The sequence below is a fragment of the Salminus brasiliensis genome, chromosome 18 (genome assembly GCF_030463535.1).
Source record: "Salminus brasiliensis chromosome 18, fSalBra1.hap2, whole genome shotgun sequence".
NCBI lineage: Eukaryota > Metazoa > Chordata > Actinopteri > Characiformes > Bryconidae > Salminus > Salminus brasiliensis.
The window spans coordinates 27,328,852-27,346,511 of record NC_132895.1 but is presented as its reverse complement, the minus strand read 5'-3'; the positions used below and the strand labels follow the sequence as shown (position 1 = coordinate 27,346,511).

General features: G+C 37.8%; 1 protein-coding gene across 1 annotated transcript; it reads right to left on the bottom strand.

Moving 5' to 3' along the window:
- Positions 1–7,395: 7,395 nt before the first annotated feature.
- On the bottom strand, positions 7,396–17,232 carry sar1b (secretion associated, Ras related GTPase 1B). Its single transcript, XM_072661999.1, has 7 exons — positions 17,073–17,232; positions 15,227–15,302; positions 13,494–13,613; positions 12,931–12,996; positions 12,751–12,854; positions 11,426–11,557; positions 7,396–8,955 (listed from the first exon to the last, which is right to left on the bottom strand). Exons 2-7 carry the CDS (start codon positions 15,282–15,284, stop codon positions 8,839–8,841), a joined length of 597 nt encoding a protein of 198 aa, XP_072518100.1. The 5' UTR covers positions 15,285–15,302; positions 17,073–17,232; the 3' UTR covers positions 7,396–8,838.
- Positions 17,233–17,660: the final 428 nt, after the last annotated feature.

The window sequence follows — 17,660 nt, the reverse complement described above, 5'->3', positions numbered from 1 at the left end:
TGCTTATTTAAAAATGTGGTTTAATGATTCAAGTTTAGATTAACAAAAGGAGTAAGTCACAAAGCTGTGGTGTTGCATGTGAAGATCCTGTGCAGATCCTGGAGTGTCTCCAAAATTAAATTTCTTAGTTTGTTGCCATATTGGTTGGATATTCTGATTGTGTCTGCCATATTTATATGGCCACTGCTTAAGCTCATGATATATCCTGCACCAAGTTTTTAATTTAATGCTCTCAAAGTGATCACATAAAACGTAAGATTTCTCAATGTTAGAAATTACATGTACGCATGCTAGATTGCACCTACTCCAACCAATCACTTCTACTAATGCCAGTTTTACTCCCAAAAATAGAATGTTTACCTGGTGGACTGTGGATGGACCAGGTGAACTGTAGATGAAAATTTACTATCAGCATTTTACAAAACTACAAGGTATCATTTGACTCCATGAGATTACAAGGTCTAGAGAGGTCCACAATGTACTCTGGCCTCCCTGGGCCTCCACTTGTTGGCTGCTGTTTTACCTCAATAATGTCTCCATAAAATGACAATACCATCTCAAAATAAGCACATAATAAGCCACAGATTTAAACAAACAAAAAATTATAAATCCTGTCTCTACATCTTACTGACCCTGCTGACTGTGCCAAAATGTCGCCCAGCAAGAAATAGAGAATTTGTTTTCCTCAACTTTAGACTATGCTACTTTATGCCTTTTACCCAAAGATATGCTTTACACAGTTCTGATTACTGGTGTTACAATTAATGGGGCTCCTTCTGGTACTCTGTAATTAATTGCAGAGACAAGATTTTCTAAAACCCACTGCAGAAGAACTGGTAATAAAATATAAATTTATTACACTCACAATAGGATATCAAAAGTTAAAAGGCACAAGACAATCCAATATACACTAATGTTAACACAAAAGGCACTGACTAGAAGGATTGTGTTGAAGGTGTTGGCCACATATACAGGTGCTGGTCATAAAATTAGAATATAATAAAAGAAGTTTATTTATTTCAGTAATTCCATTTAAAAAGTGAAACTTGTATATTATATTCATTCATTACACAGACTGATATATTTCAAGTGTTTATTTCTTTTAATTATGATGGTTATAACTGACAACTAATGAAAACCTCAAATTCAGTATCTCAGAAAATTAGAATATTATGAAAAGGTTCAATATTGAAGAAACCTGTTGCCACACTCTAATCAGCTAATTAACTCAAAACACCTGCAAAGGCCATTAAATGATCTCTCAGTCTAGTTCTGTTGGCTACACAATCATGGGGAAGACTGCTGACCTGACAGTTGTCCAAAGGACAACCATTGACACAAAAGGTCATTACTAAAGAGGCTGGCTGTTCACAGAGCTGTGTCCAAGCACATTAATAGAGAGGCGAAGGGAAGGAAAAAGTGTACAAGCAATAGGGATAAGCGGACCCTGGAGAGGATTGTGAAACAAAACTCATTCAAAAATGTGGGGGAGATTCACAAAGAGTGGACTGCAGCTGGAGTCAGTGCTTCAAGAACCACCACACACAGACGTATGCAAGACATGGGTTTCAGCTGTCGCATTCCTTGTGTCAAGCCACTCTAGAACAAGAGACAGCGTCAGAAGCGTCTTGCCTGGGCTAAAGACAAAAAGGACTGGACTGCTCCTGAGTGGTCCAAATTTATGTTCTCTGATGAAAGCAATTTTTGCATTTCCTTTGGAAATCAAGGTCCCGGAGTCTGGAGAAAGATAGGAGATGCACAGAATCCATGTTGCTTGAAGTCCAGTGTAAAGTTTCCACAGTCAGTGATGGTTTGGGGTGCCATGTCATCTGCTGGTGTTGGTCTACTGTGTTTTCTGAGGTCCAAGGTCAACGCAGCCATCTACCAGGTTTTAGAGCACTTCATGCTTCCTGCTGCTGACCAACTTTATTGGAGATGCAGATTTCAGTTTCCAACAGGACTTGGCACCTGTACCTGGAAGCTTTGGCCATGATATCCCTGTTCTTAATTGACCAGCAAACTCGCCTGACCTTAACCCCTTTAGAAAATCTATGGGTTATTGTGAAGAGGAAGAATGCGATACGCCAGACCAAACAATGCAGAAGAGCTGAGAGCCACTATCAGAGGAACCTTGGCTTTCATAACACCTGAGCAGTACCACAGACTGATCGACTCCATGCCACGCCGCATTGCTGCAGTAACTCAGGCTAAAGGAGCCTTGAGTATTGAGTGCTGTACATGCTCATACTTTCCATGTTCATACTTTTCATTTGGCCAACATTTCTAAAAATCCTTTTTTTTAATTGGCCTTAGTAATATTAAAATTTTCTGAGATACTAAATTTGAGGTTTTCATTTAATTAAAAGAAATAAACACTTGAAATATATCAGTCTGTGATTAATGAATGAATATAATATACAAGTTTTACTTTTTGAAACATTTTCACAATATTCTAATTGAAACAAAGTTGAAACAAAGTTGTTGAAACAAAGTTTACAAACACTATATAAAAAGACACATATGCATTTTTTTCTCACTGTCTGACATGAATTTAGAATAAACGTTTCCCCTTTTAGGTCAGTTAGGATTACAAAAATTAATTCTATTTGCTAAATGTCAGAATAATTATTAATTAGAGACACTCCTGTGGATGTATTTTAAAGCACACCTGAAACACACTGCTTCTTTGTGTAACATCATGGGAAAGTCGAAAGAAATCAGCCAAGATATCAGGAAGAGGATTGTGGACTTGCACAAGTCTGGCTCATCCTTGGGTGCAATTTCCAGATGCCTGAAGGTGCCTCGTTCACCTGTACAAACAATTATACACAAGTACAAACAAAATGGGAATGTCCAGTCATCATGCCGCTCAGGAAGAAGACAGGTGCTTTGGTCTGAAATGTGCATCAACCCAAGAACAAAACAGGTTGAAAGACCACTCTGTCAGGAAGAAGCCATTACTCCAAAACAAACATTAAAAAAAAGCCAGATTAATGTTTGCAAATGCACACTGGGACAAAGACCTTAATTTTTGGAGACATGTCCTGTGGTCTGACGATGGCCGTAATGACCATCGTTACATTTTGAGGAAAAAAGGGGGAAGCTTGCAAGCCTGAGAACACCATTTCAACTGTGAAACACAGGGGTGGCAGCATCATGTTCTGAGGTTGTTTTGCTGCAGGAGGGACTGGTGCACTTCACAAAATAGATGGCAACATGAGGAAAGAACATTATGTGGAAATACTGAAGAAACGAGTCAAGACAACAGCCAGGAAGTTAAAGCCTGGACGCAAATAAAGCTTCCAAATGGACAATGACCCGAAGCATATTGCCAAACTGGTTACAAGGTGGCTTAAGAATAACAAAGACAATGTTTTATAGTGGCCATCACAAAGCCCTGATCTCAATCCTATTGAAAATGTTGCTGAAAAGGCATGTGCAAGCAAGGTGGCCTACAAACATGCCATTACATGAAAAACTACATGAAAAAAACTGTTTAGGTAGATGATAAAGCAGCATTCAATGATAAAGAGCAAGTTGTGGGGTTGAAGGTTCTGCATTGCCTTAGAAAGGGATGCAGGAACTACCGCTGACAAGCTTAGTTGAGGAACTTAAATGTGATAAGGCAGGTGAAGAAATGATACTACAAGGGTCAAAAGATGAGCTAATTGAAACAGCAGTGCCAGTGACAGTTGCATAAAGAAAGTGGAATCCCCAAGAGGCAGTGCAATCAGTAAAGAGAGCGTTAGAGCACTGGGATGAAATAGGGCAAGAACAAAGTGGAAGAGCAGGGCTAGGGTCAGGTGATTTGTAGAAAGCATTCAGCAAGGCCACGTCACCAAAGAGAAGACAAATGGTTCAAAGCTTTATTAATAGAGACACATTTTGTCAACATGTAAGGTTAGTTTATTGTAGGGTTGTTACAAGTGGAGTATAGAAGGCTTAGATTGTTGGATTTCCATACTCACTTTAAAAAAAGGACCCACTTACAATTGTGTTTAAATCAATTTTGGATGCTTTGTGGTTCACTCAAAATGTTATAAGGCACACAGATGCAACCATACATTAGACTTAGTTTTGACTTTGGATATTGAGATAGAGAATTTAATCAGTTTTTTTCAACCTGACTCCATCTCTGACCACTACCTAATCTTGTTTGATGTAATTCAAAAACATGACATCCACCTGCCACCCACTTCATTAGCAATTGTACCATAACAACCTTAACAGCTAGTGTATTCATTAATAACCTTTCAGATTTAACCATCTCCCACACATCTCACCCAAGCATGTCACAGATGATCTGCAGACTGTGCTCCATTCTAACCTAGACAATGTTGCATCAATTTAATTAAATAAATTAGGGATAAAAAGTTAGCACCATGGTGTAATTACCATACACATACTCTAAAACAGATTGCTCTTAGCTACGATCGTCAATGGCGACAAATAAAATTAGTAATTCTGCCCTTGGTTTAGACTTTAGGTTTAAGTCTTATCATACGCATGGTATTGGCTTTTTATTGCTATGCTGATGATACCCAGCTTTGTTTATCAGCTAAACAAAGAGTTCATTAAAGGGGGATGACTCACAACTTTCTCATACTGAATCCAGATAAATTGTTACTGTAATGTCACAGTATTGCTGTACATGTAGATGGATTCTACATGGAATTTCGGGATTGTCTGAGATTTCAATATTCATTTTGAGAAGACTCCCTCTTAGAACTGGGTTCTGACCCTGGGTATTGAAACAGAATTTATTCAGCATCTCTCAACCTGACTCCATCTCAGACCACTAGCTAATCATGTTTGATGTAGTCTTAAACCAGGATATCTACTGCCACCTCTCTTTATGAGCAGACGTACTATAACAACCTCTACAGCTAGTGTATTTATTAGTAACCTTCCAGATTTAACCATCTCCTGCCCATCTCATTTACGAGGTCTTTTAGTTAGGTTTAGACCCAACCATAGCACTGAAAAAGCGTAGCACTGCAAGTCCGTTTGTGGTTGGGTAGCACTGAAAATAGATCACCATAGTGATCTATAGTGTCAAAGGCAGCACTAAGGTAAAGCAGCACAAGAATGGAATTCTGCTTGACAGGCTTGAAAATACAGTTGGAATTAAAGGATCGGCCCTCGCTTGGTTTAGATCGTTGATTGGTTTAGAACAGATCACCACCAACGTGATTACTTACATAATGAATATTCTTACTACTCAAAAGTAAGCTATGGTGTTCCTGAGGGATCAGTCTTGGGTCTGCTACTATTTACTCTTTATATGCTGCCGCTGGGCAACATAATCTGTAAACATGGCTTTCATTGCTATGCTGATGACACCCAGCTCTACCTATCTGCCAAACCAAATGAGGACATTTGTCTTTACAAAATAACATATTATGTAATATCATACTCTGTAATTTGGTTTGATGCACATATCTGTTACATAGTTAATACAGCCTATTTTCACCTACGTAATCTTGCCAAATTGCGAAATGTACTCTCCATACATGACGCAGAAAAGCTGGGGCAAGCATTCATAACTTCAAGATTGTATTACTGTAATGCCCTAGTAGTAGTTCAAAATGCAGCTGCTAGAGTGCTCACTAGAGCTAGAAAATTTGACAATATTAGTCCTATCCTCTCAACCCTGCACTGGGTACCAGATAATTCCACAATAATTATAAAACTTATCTCTCAACGGTTTGGCCCCACAGTATCTTGGGGAACTTCTTAACCCACACAACCCATCAAGTACACTTCGTTTGCAGGACGCTGGCTTACTGCCAGTTCCTCGGAAGAAACAACAGGGGAAGAGCTTACTCTTTTAAAGCCTTCCAACTCAGGAATAAACTTCTTCAGACACACACTGTTTTTAAATCCAGATTAAAAACACCTGTTTACACAAGCTTTTATACTTCTTGTCTATTCATACTCCTAAATTCATTCAAAATTTTCTCCCATCTTTCTCACAATGTGCTGAGCTACCCTCTGCTGATGCAAGTCCGTTTGTGGTTGGGTGTGCCTACCCTCTGGATCAGCTTTGTCCCGCTGTAAAATCCCCCCATTTTGCAGCGCAGAGATGCCCTCTTCCAACTGTTCCGTCCCTGTACTGTCTCAAATGGTTCTCCACTTCCCTGCTGCAATGTCCTGCTTTGGATCCACACTATTGTTATTTGTCAATCCTTATTCTTCTTGTTCTGTTATTTGTTGAGCTATTTGGTGTCGACCAGAGTAGGATTGATTCCCCTTTTGAGTATTGGTTCCTCTCAAGGTTTCTTCCTCTCAGTCTGAGGAAGTTTTTTCTGCCACTGTTGCCCTTGCCATTGAAAGCACTATATAATTTATTTAAAAAAAATTTTTAAATACATATTTTTTCCTGATGACTATTAGAACTTTAGTAGAACATAGTGCTGTGATAATTCTCCAAAGAAAAACAATTGTGATTGCAATTATGGACAAATAAGGATATTGTCAACATCCGTAGTCGATAATTCACCAAGGGCGTCCATGTTAATCATTTTATAGAAATGATTGAAGACGAAAAACAAAAGAAAAAAAAATTAAAAATTTACTTTAGTAGACTGACCATTCATGATGATCTGGAGATCGTCTACATACTGAAATACAGCTTGATGTTTTGGAATTTCGAGAAAATTATCAGTGTTAGATAGCATCAAATAGTCTTACAACAATAACTAGCAAATGCTATTATTACACTTATTGAAAAGGACCAAACCCACCACAGACGCCAAAACACCTTACCCAGGTATGCTAAAGATTTTTCATGTCATTCAACAGGATAAGGAGCTAAAACAAAAAGTCAAAACTGGATGGATCTATGGATTCTATGACGAAGCATTTGATTATTTTCACTATTGCCTTACTTATCTAAAACTTGTTTAATTCCATCCTCTCTACCTTAACTGTCTCATCCAAAAGTCTGCAACCCATTCCTGTTTGTTTACTGCCATACAGTCTTAAAAAAATCATGCTACAAAAAGGTTCTTTGAGTGATGCCATAAAAGAGCCACTTTTGGTTTCATAAATGTCATTTTAATAGAGATATGTGTGTGTGTGTGTTTTTTTATTCTCCAATAGAAGGTTCTTTAAGCTTTCAAAAGGTTCAGACTCACACATGGAATGGAACCAAAATGGGTTATTCCATAGCATCACACAAGAATGAAGAAGCATTTGATTATTTTCACTATTGCCTTACTTATCTTATAACTGTCCATTTAAAAATGTAGGCTAATCAAAAACACTTCCATCAGACTTTGCCATAATAAATTGAGTGTATAAAAAACACATTATTTTATGATTAAGCCTTATGAGGTAAACCAACTCAAATATGTACAATTTGCTTTCAGAAAAGTCACTGAAAGCTTTGGATCCTGTATTAAATGCAAACATTTATTACAATTATGATGCAAACAACAGTATCTCCCTTACACAGAACAGCTTTTGGAATGATGGATGGAACGCAAAGATACCGAACAGAAAAGGAAGTCTATTATTGTACCATTGCATTGTTCCCTTAAAAGGAAAAAAAAACTGTTTTGTTTGTTAATTTGGCCTCTCTTGTTTTGGAAATTGTCCTCATTAGTTAGGTTCATTCAAAAAAAAGTGCATGCATTATAGCTATTTCTCTTAGTAATGCACACAGATTAAATCAACTACTCAGGACGCCGCTTGTAAAAAATCATATATGGTGTTACATTACATAGCGCCCATGTACTTCATTGAAAACAGGATAATCTTCTGGTTTTTAAACATTTGACATGGACACTCTGAACGAATCTGTCTTTGACTTACAGAATGGCCTTTAAATGTACAAATGTTTTGTATCTTCGCACTGCACCTTCTCACAGTCACGGTATTTCATAACTTGTATAAGTTTATGTTTGAGAACACACAAAAAAACTTGTTTAATTCCATCCCCATAAGGATCCTTAACTGTCTCATCCAAAAGTCTGCAACCCATTCCTGTTTGTGTTTATTGCCATACAGTCTTAAAAAAAAAAAAAAAAAAAAAGAATCATGCTACAAAAAGGTTCTTTGAGTGATGCCATAAAAGAGCCACTTTTGGTTTCATAAATGTCATTTTAATAGAGGTGTGTGTGTTTTTATTCTCCAATAGAAGTTTCTTTAAGCTTCCAAAAGGTTTAGACTCACACATGGAATGGAACCAAAATGGGTTCTTCCATGGCATCACGCAAGAACCTTTTTAACCATCATTTTTTACCTATGATTTTAGGCTGTACTAAGCACCAATTAACTAAAGAGTTTTTAGGACAACGATACCGAAAGGACAACGATAAGGTCAATTCATGGCTGCTCATCATCAATAGCCACAAAGCTAGGCCACATATATTATATTCAGAGAGAACGGGAATAAGAAAACGACAAGTATAATGCAACACTGGTGATGTGACAGAACGTTTTCTGTCAAAAAGCTGTCGCGCATGTAGGACATTCTGTATATGGGTCTGTTACTTACTGCCTGAAACAGGTTACCAATATCACTATAACATTTACCACTTTTTCAGCATGAAACAGGCTTGGAAAACCAAAAATGACAAGAAATAAAAGAAGGAAAATAAAAAGACCTAAAGAAGTGAAAGGTTTGGATTGAGTCACTGGTATGATATTCTTCTAGAAAAAGGTGTATGAGAAAACAGAAACTGGTCAATTTAAATGTCCACCAATAAAAGTCCTTTTGAATCAAGCTGTACTGGGTTGTTTTCTTTTGAAGAGGGCAAAGGCTTTAGAACATGGGGATGAGTGTGGTGTTGGTTAAGCGGCTCCTGGTGAACCCCTCTAATGGCAGGGCCTCTAGTCAATATATTGAGAGAGCCAGCGGAAGCCCTCTCCATACCCCTGTCTCTTGAGCACACTGCACATGAACACCTCCAGCGGTCTTGTATTCAGTTCTTTCAGAGGAACGTTACCCTGAAAAGAAAGTGAACAATTAGACATCTCTTGCAGTTAGGTTCAGAACTTTCAGAAAAAGAAGAGACAGATCTGTTCAGACGGTCGTGTTAGACATGTTAGATAATCAGTGATTTCTCAAGCAAACATCTACAGATCTGAACTCCAAATTAAGTGAAAAACAGTATAGGTTTTTAGTAAAGGTCTCTTGATAATATACTGAATGTTCAGATACTGCTATGTCATTGATTTGTAACTGATTTGTTCTAAGAGTCTGGAGTGGTCATCTATAAAGAAGTGTCACAAGTTTTTTATTATACAATAAAATAGTGTCATATTGAGCAGTGACCCAGTTACACTGGAAGCCACACATGCCATGCCAGAACACTAAGACATTTCCTTTATTTCTCCATATTGAAGCTAATCATGGTTTCACCTGACCAAAAAAAATCGTTAAAGAATTTAAAAGACTTTTGGCCAGCAGTCTAATCTGACCTTTCTGTTCTTGAGTGTTGTCAGTTTATATCTTAAAGTAAACCCTCTATATGTACCTAGAATTAATCCTGTGGTGATTTAGGGTGGCTCAACATTGCAATATGCGGTTTTACCGCCAGTCCTTGTATATGTTAAGGGTGTGTGATATGTGACGTCTACGATAATATCTTAATTATTGTTTTAACAATGTGCGAGCAGACATTATCGAGTAGGTCACTCACTTGGCGGAAACCACTCAAAAACACGCGTTAAGAGTTCACATTCACTGCGCCCTGTAGCCTGATAGGATGTACTACTGCGCATGGGAACTGAGTGCATGCAGCGAACTAGCATAGCCTACAAGTTTATTGCAACACAAGCTTTTGTCTGCCTTTTACACTTGAACTCTGCTTGTTTCTTGTTTTCTGATTTTGCCTTAGCAAATATTTTAGCTGAATGGCAAAATACGATACGATATATAACAGTAGCAGCAGCTTAGAGTTTAACAGCTTCTTCGTACAGAAGTTTGCTTTTGTTGTAAGCTGTGAAATAGGTTGGTAGTTTTTTTCGCATTTTGATACTAGCTACCTTCTTTCGGCATTCCCTGCAGATAATACGATTCTGCTCCTCATCTGACTGGTCCAATTCCATATAATGAACCACTGTTCTTTTTACAGACCAACTCCTCTTCACGCTCTTTGTTACTCATCTCCATTGTGAGTGAGTGAGTGAGTGAGTGAGTGTGGGGGCGGGGCTGTGAGCAGAGCAAAGCAGACAAGCTGAGCAGAGCACAAACTCATAATGAGAAAACAGAATAAGGCACTGTACAAGATTTAGACTTGAGTAATCAAATAATGATATAAACGATATAGCCTCACTCCATATCCCACTGTTTATATCCCTATTCATTTTAATATCTCGATATAATCGCCCACCCCCATGATGAGCAGTTGCCTATAAGTATTGTAATGGTGGCAGAAAGTCAAACTTCAGAGGCATGTTATCAATAATCTTTATTGGAATGTAAATGTGGTGCTTAGTTGGGACATTCCACTCGATTCCACTTGAGTCTCTGCCACACACATCTTCATATTAGGCTACATAAGTCTGCCATGTCCTTGCTGGAGTGTGACATGACATGTGGACACGCTTACAAACCAACAGGGTGTCAGAATAGCCTATGTTTATACTTCTCATCCAACCACAATCAAATTCACACTTGGTAACAAGTAACAAGTATAAAGTACAGATAATTGTGTGAAAATGTAAGGAGCAGAAGTAAAAAGTCAGCTGAAAAGTAATTACTCCAGTAAAGTATAGATAAACAAAATTCGACTTAAGTAAAGGAACAAAGTATTTGTACTTCGTTTTTTGACACCTCTGATGCTGTGTGATCTGCTCGGGCTCTAGGGTATGAAAGCAGACGTCGTTGTCTGTCCAAGACCTTTTTTGTTGTTGTTTTTTTTTTGGTGGCGCTGTCGCATTCACTTGCTCTGTCTTTTCTCTTATTTCTTTGAGGGCGTGTTTTTATCTACTCATTGATATGACTCCTCTATAGCTGACTTCCAACATGCAGGCTTTGTCTCACAAATTTTGCATAGTACCTCATCTAAACTGGTGAAGCTGCGTTTGGTTTTGTGACCAGAGCACCAGCCGTGGTCTCCATCTTACAAAACGAAGAAAACATGAACAGGTTTGGCGGTTGATTGCCATTCCCTGGCGGTTTGCTTGTTAATAGCACAACAGGAGGGACTGTGAATTAAATGTTTATTTTCTAAATGGTTAATGTAATATTTAGCTTGAATCCAAGCTAAAGTCTTCACATCAATCATATTGATTTTGCAATTTCAATTTCATTGTGTTGGTAAACACCCCCCCACCCCACCCCCCAAAAAAAAAATCACTGTCCAAATACTTACAGAACTGGCTATAGCTTTTAAAATGGTAAAGATTTGACAATAGAAACATTTAACAAATTAACAATAAGTACATTCTTAAAATAATGGGTTATCCTTACCTTGCCTGTTGTCTGGCCATATAATCCAAATAGTTCACGCAGTTTTTCCTCACTTATGGCCTCAGGCTTATCGATCTTGTTGCCAAGGATCAAGATAGGCACATTTCCAATAGTTTCATCTGTCATTAGTGCCTGTTGACAATAGCAAAAATAGAGCATTAAAGTATTTTTCTGCCACTTCAGTGTTGTCTTGGCTGTGTGCTTAAGGTCACTGTCTTTTTAGTAGGTAAACCTTCGGCCCTCTGGATCAGAACATCTCTCTCACTTTACATTTCACAGCTTTTCCTCAACCCTGAACGGTCTCCCTGTTCCAGTTGCTGAACAACTCAGCATGATTCTGCCACCACTATGCCTCACTGGAGGGTGGGCAGGTGATGACCAGTACCTGATTTCCTCGACATGTTGCTAAGAATTGAGGGCAAAACGTTAAATATTGGTTTCATCAGACAGAATCTTGTTTTCTGCTAAATCCAGGCAGGCTTTCATGTGTCTTACTGAGAAGAGGCTTTTGTCTCGCCACTCTTCCATAAAGCCCAGATTGGTGGAGTGATGGGTGACCCTCTGGAAGTTTCTCCTATCTGCACACAGGATCTTTGGAGCTCAGCCACAGTGGCAATTGGGTTCTTGATCACCTCTTTTACCAAGGCCCTCCTGCCCAATTACTTAGTTTGGTGGGACAGCCAGTAAATAAATAAATTTCCTATAATTTCTAAAACCCTGACTTCACTTTCTAAGAGCAGATTGATAGGAAAATTTGTATCTTTTTTATTTTAGAACAAGGCCTTTAAAAAAATGAAAAGGTCTAAAGACTTTCCAAATGCATTGTACATACTATGCGTACAAATGTGTATACAGCCATTCTAATTAATGCATTTAGCTACTAGCTTTATAGATACCAAAGCCTATTAATCTATTGGTACCATGCCTAATGCCAGGTGTGGGCTAGAGGGATATAAGGTTCCTTCGCAATGAACTGCTGAGCAATAGAACTGTGTTCTCTGAAATAATGGTGCTCCTTCCAATACTTTTGGGGTGAGTTGGAAAGTTGAGGATGAGTTGGGGTGGTGATCATCCAACATCCTGACTTAACACTCTTGTCACTGAATGCAATCACATCCTCACAGCAATGTACCAAAATGTAGCAGAATGCCTTCCCTGGATGCTAGAGACAGTTACTCCATCAAAAACAGGATAAACTCTTTAACACCCTTGATTTTGGAAAAAAATAATGAATGAGCAGGCCTCCTGATGCGTATAGCCATATAGTGTAACATTAACATGGTGTTCCTCAAACTCACATTTTAATATAACACACACCAACTCACATCAAGTTCTGTTTTGGATTCTGCCAGTCTAGGGTGGTCTATGCAGTCGACGAGAAAGACAATGCCATTGATAGCCGGGAGGTAGTTTTTCCACACTCTTCGTGCTAGGAGACAAACATGGTATGTCAGTAGAAAGTCATGGATAAATTATCAAAGAAGGTAATATACCACATTACCTACCCTGTGCGTGACCACCAAGGTCAAAGGTGGTGAAGGTCATGCCAGCAATGGTCAGCTCTTCTGAGGCTAAGGAATTAGATGAAGATGTCAATTATTTGTACTTAAACCTTGCTGCAACATGCTGTGCTTAAAAAAATATATAGTTTTTAAACCAGGCGTATTGTTCTAAAACGCTGCACTCAAAGTGATTTAACTAATGCATTTTAAAGGAACTGAATGGTCAAATAGATCAGCCAAACTGGATTATAAGATATTAAACACAATATGAGTTAAGTTTACAGTCCTTCTATTTAAAAAAAAAAAAAAAAAAGTTTGCTACCAAATAAATCAGTTAAGATTGTCTTATTATATAAACTGGTCATTAAATATAGTCAGCTGGCCTTGAATATAGTCTTAGGTCTTGAATACAAAAAACGGATCTGTATCGGCCAACAGTCAGCATTAAGGTACTCAGACTGGATCAGGGCAACCACCCTCTTCACCATACAGTCCTCCATTTAGCCAACTTCTCATTTATAAACTAAAAACACTAAAAGCAAACAACAAATGTAAGTTGGACTTACTTGGATGCAAAGTTGGCACATGTTGACCCAGTCTGTCATCTTTAAGCATGTGCAGTAGCGTAGTCTTGCCAGCATTGTCCAGGCCGAGAAATACTAATTTGCCTGATTTCTTGTACAGTCCTGAAAGAACGAGAAAAGCCTTTCAGCTTCTGCTGCATTCTGGTGAAAATGCCTGTATTTTCAATATCTCAATATATATCACAGAAGACAATATTGCATTGTCAGTTTTTCCAATATGATGCAGCCCTAGCATTTTAAGTATACAGAGTAAGCCATTTCAATTATGGTTGGGTTTAATACTAGCCAGATTTTTCACTTATGTCTACAGCAAAGCAGTGACACACACTGGATTTGTAGCCAGGTTAGCCAAGTTATGGTAAACCTAGCGAGTGGGAAACAGAATCAACACCACACAAACCACCAGACTTTTTTTGCCTTCCAACTTTTAGTTACCAGTAGAGTTGCAGAAAAACAGAATGCACAATGCAGTCTCTGCTAAAACCAGGATAAACACTGACTTCCTGTTTAAAAGGTGGCAAGAGCTCTGTGATCTGAAAAGATTCAAAAGTCACACTGTGTATTTAGTTGTAATACAGTATAGTACTGCTGTATTACTTGTACAGCTAATGTTTCTTGCTAAAGAAAGTTTACTGAGCATTAAACACTTACTGTCCAGATAAGGAACTTCTAATCTAATTATATACAACTGTAGTAATATTAATAAATGTGTCTCCATAACATGTATGTGTATTATATGCGACCTGTATTGTGAACCTAAATACCACAATCACTACACAAAACTAAAAAACTGAATTCATCCTAGCAGAGCTGAAGCCATCCTAGGAGAAGTGTTAAAAAAATAATAAAAATAAATTATATAAGTTTAAACAAAATAAGCAGATGAATTAAATCTCTACAAAGATAACTAGAAAATAAACTGGAGAGACCAAAGGTAAGTTTTAATTATAAATTGATGAATGAATTTGTGTGTCTTCCCTAACTTAAAAGTCATTGTAGCTTTAATACAAGGTAGGGTAACAGTATGTGCATTTCTACCGAATAGTCATGGTACTGACATCTTACATTTACATTTATGGCATTTAGCTGACACTCTTATCCAGAGCGACTTACAAGGTTCCTCGTATCACAGAGGAGGGTCAGTGTAGTGTTAGGAGTCTTGCCCAAGGACTCTTATTGGTGTAGCGCAGGATAGTCATACAGACCGGGAATCGAACCCCAGTATTCCACGTGGTGTGGTAGCACACTGGCAGGTAGTGGTGTTATCTGTTGCGCCACACCAACCACAACGCTGTAATTTTAAAGCTGTAACTGCACGTCTGTTCAAAAACTTTTTTTCCTCAATATGAATTCGATCAGACAAAAAGCAACAGGTACAAAGGATACTATCAAAAATGAATTGACATTTACATTTGTTTTATATTGCCTTCTCAATAACTGTCAGAAAAGTGTTTAATTGTATGAGCTTCAATATATTTTTAAGTACTGTCAATCTTTTAATATTTTTTAATTAAAATATAAGAGGGATTTATATTGTGTGCACTTGTTCGGGGCTTTTCTGCTACATGACAACAAGTTGGGCAGGAGAGTGAAAAGTGGCCTCAAAACACTGGATTATCTGGTTCACCTGGATTTTTTAAAAAGAAAAGCATAACAATGTGACATGTGCTGTTTGTTCTACAAATGACTAATATTAAAAAATATTTTTTACTTACCTAAAAACTGCAGTACACTACTGAAACCACTATAAATCCAGTCAAATATGAAGGACATATCTGGGTCTTGTAACGTCTGCAAAAGAAAAAAAATAATTAAAAAAAATGTAGAATATAGTAAAAGGATGATGACAACTGTGTTCTAGGATCAAACTTTATTTATGATGATCTCATAAAGAGGAACATCACAGCGATCGACACTACAGCTCCAGGTTTTATTCAATTAGCACAAATTCTCATGCCTGTTTTGAAAAGGAAAAATACAAGGAAAGAAAAAGAAATGCTGCCATGTGAACCCTGGTAAACACCAAAACCTGGTGCACAACCAGTCTGTCTCAAACCGTTTCCAAATGATTTTTCTTTGCGAAATCTAAATAACCAACTATAGACTAGGTATTTTATTTAAGCACTAATCAACATTTTATTAGGGTCTAATACCCTGGAGATGACTGGTATAAGGAAAAAATATAGGGGATGCAGAAATTCCATCAACTGACGTTATGCATAACCTACAGAAGAGTCAGTATTTTGGTCACCTAACTTTTGCTGCAAAAACCAATGCACAGTAGAGGTCTGCACAGGCTTGATATTTATTATATGCATCTGCCCAGTCAATCAGGCATGTCTGGCCACACCCACTTGCATCTGCAAAACTTAGCTGTTACGAGTTTGGCCCATCAGTATGACATGATCAAGATGAAATCCACAGTGTCACAGATAGCCACTGATCTTGGGCTTATCAGGGGACCTGTTATTCCAATTGCTCAAGCTGCAAACTTGTACTGGGTTAAAGTATAGCAAAAGCAAAGGTCAAGACCAGACAAACACAGCTCAACAACACGTCATCAGGTGTCCCTCCTAAGCGCTCTAATCCAGACAGATGCTTTTATAATTGTGACAGTTGTGAGTGGTTCAATTGGGGAATTCCTGTTTTACATAAGCCAATTGCAGGACTATAGAAGTTATAGAAAATTCACCACAGACACCTTGGTCCGTGTAATAACTGCAAACCCCAAATTATCTAGCACTTGATTAAACTCTATAAAACAGACCAGAAAAACCTTTTTTTGTTTGTTTTTTTTACAAAATCTAACTGCTTTTAAATGGAGCAAATAAACTTTAATTTTAAGGCCTGGCGTCCATGCCAAGCAACTTTCAAAGACAGGACACACATTGTCATATTGACTTAACGATTAAGGTGACAAAAGTTCTTCAAAATAATCTTATAACACAAAAGGCCAAATACACTTTGTTAGATAACAGCTTCAATTACATTTCTAGGGTTAGCGGTGCAGTGTTTGCCAGGTTGACAATCTTCATGAAAATCCAGCCATGTCCCTAGCTACGTTTCAAGTACCTGCATTAAAATCTCGTGTTAATAAGAACATTGTATACACTAAATAACTCGATTAATGAGCTCAACTGCACTCTTTGGCTAAAGCCGTGTTAAAATGAATTTGCCATCTAAAATCCTGTATACGTGTCACTTAGGTCCGACAGCTACCTAAGCCATCGAGATCATCGAGTTCCACCAACGCCGGAGATCTGACCTAAAACGTGAACGTAGCTAAAAGATCACGCAAATCGTGGGGTAAAACAAGAGTAACTGTAACATCACATAAAAAATGAGCTAGACACTCAACACAACCCAATAGTCATATGATTCACCAAACATTGTAACTAGTAAAGAACGTTAAATCAGTTATTTGCTTTTTAAAACAATCTCTGTTCAAATTTGCTTCGTCAATCGACTAACGTTAGCTAGCAGTGGGGCTGCCTGCTAAACCAGCTATGCAGTTCAGGCGTACAAAGTCGCTTTCTGTACAAACCAACTCATAATACATACCCTGCGTTTATAAGTAGATGGGACTATGGCTTAAGGTCGCCCTTGGATGTTAGAAAAATATAAATAATTCCCACAAACAGCTTCTTCACTGCTTTCGTATTTTGCTTTTCAGCCACGACACACAGCAATGGCTGACCGTCTCACTGCTCCTCTGCCCAGCCGCTTCCTGCTTGTCACCAACTAAACCTTCCGCTACAGAATATATATATATAATAAACAACAACAGCTAAATCGTTTTATTTTGCGTTGCGCTATTTTTTTTATCTGCCACTGTGTAGTATGAATGACACACATTTGAGATACTCTAATATATACGTACATTGTCTGTATATGGTAGATACTACTGATACACCAACGTCCGGAACTAAAGCACTGTGTGTGTCCACTAAACATAGTTGGCCAATAAAACTCATTCTGAATAAATCTCATTTTCTGAGTAAATTTTGGATAGATCTGATTTTGGCTCTTTCTCTCTGTCTCTGTAATGCTTATTGCTGTTATTTTTAGTAACGTATATACATATATAAAAATATGTATATATTTTATATATAAATCTTTGTAAATTTGTCAAAACCTTTATTTTACTTG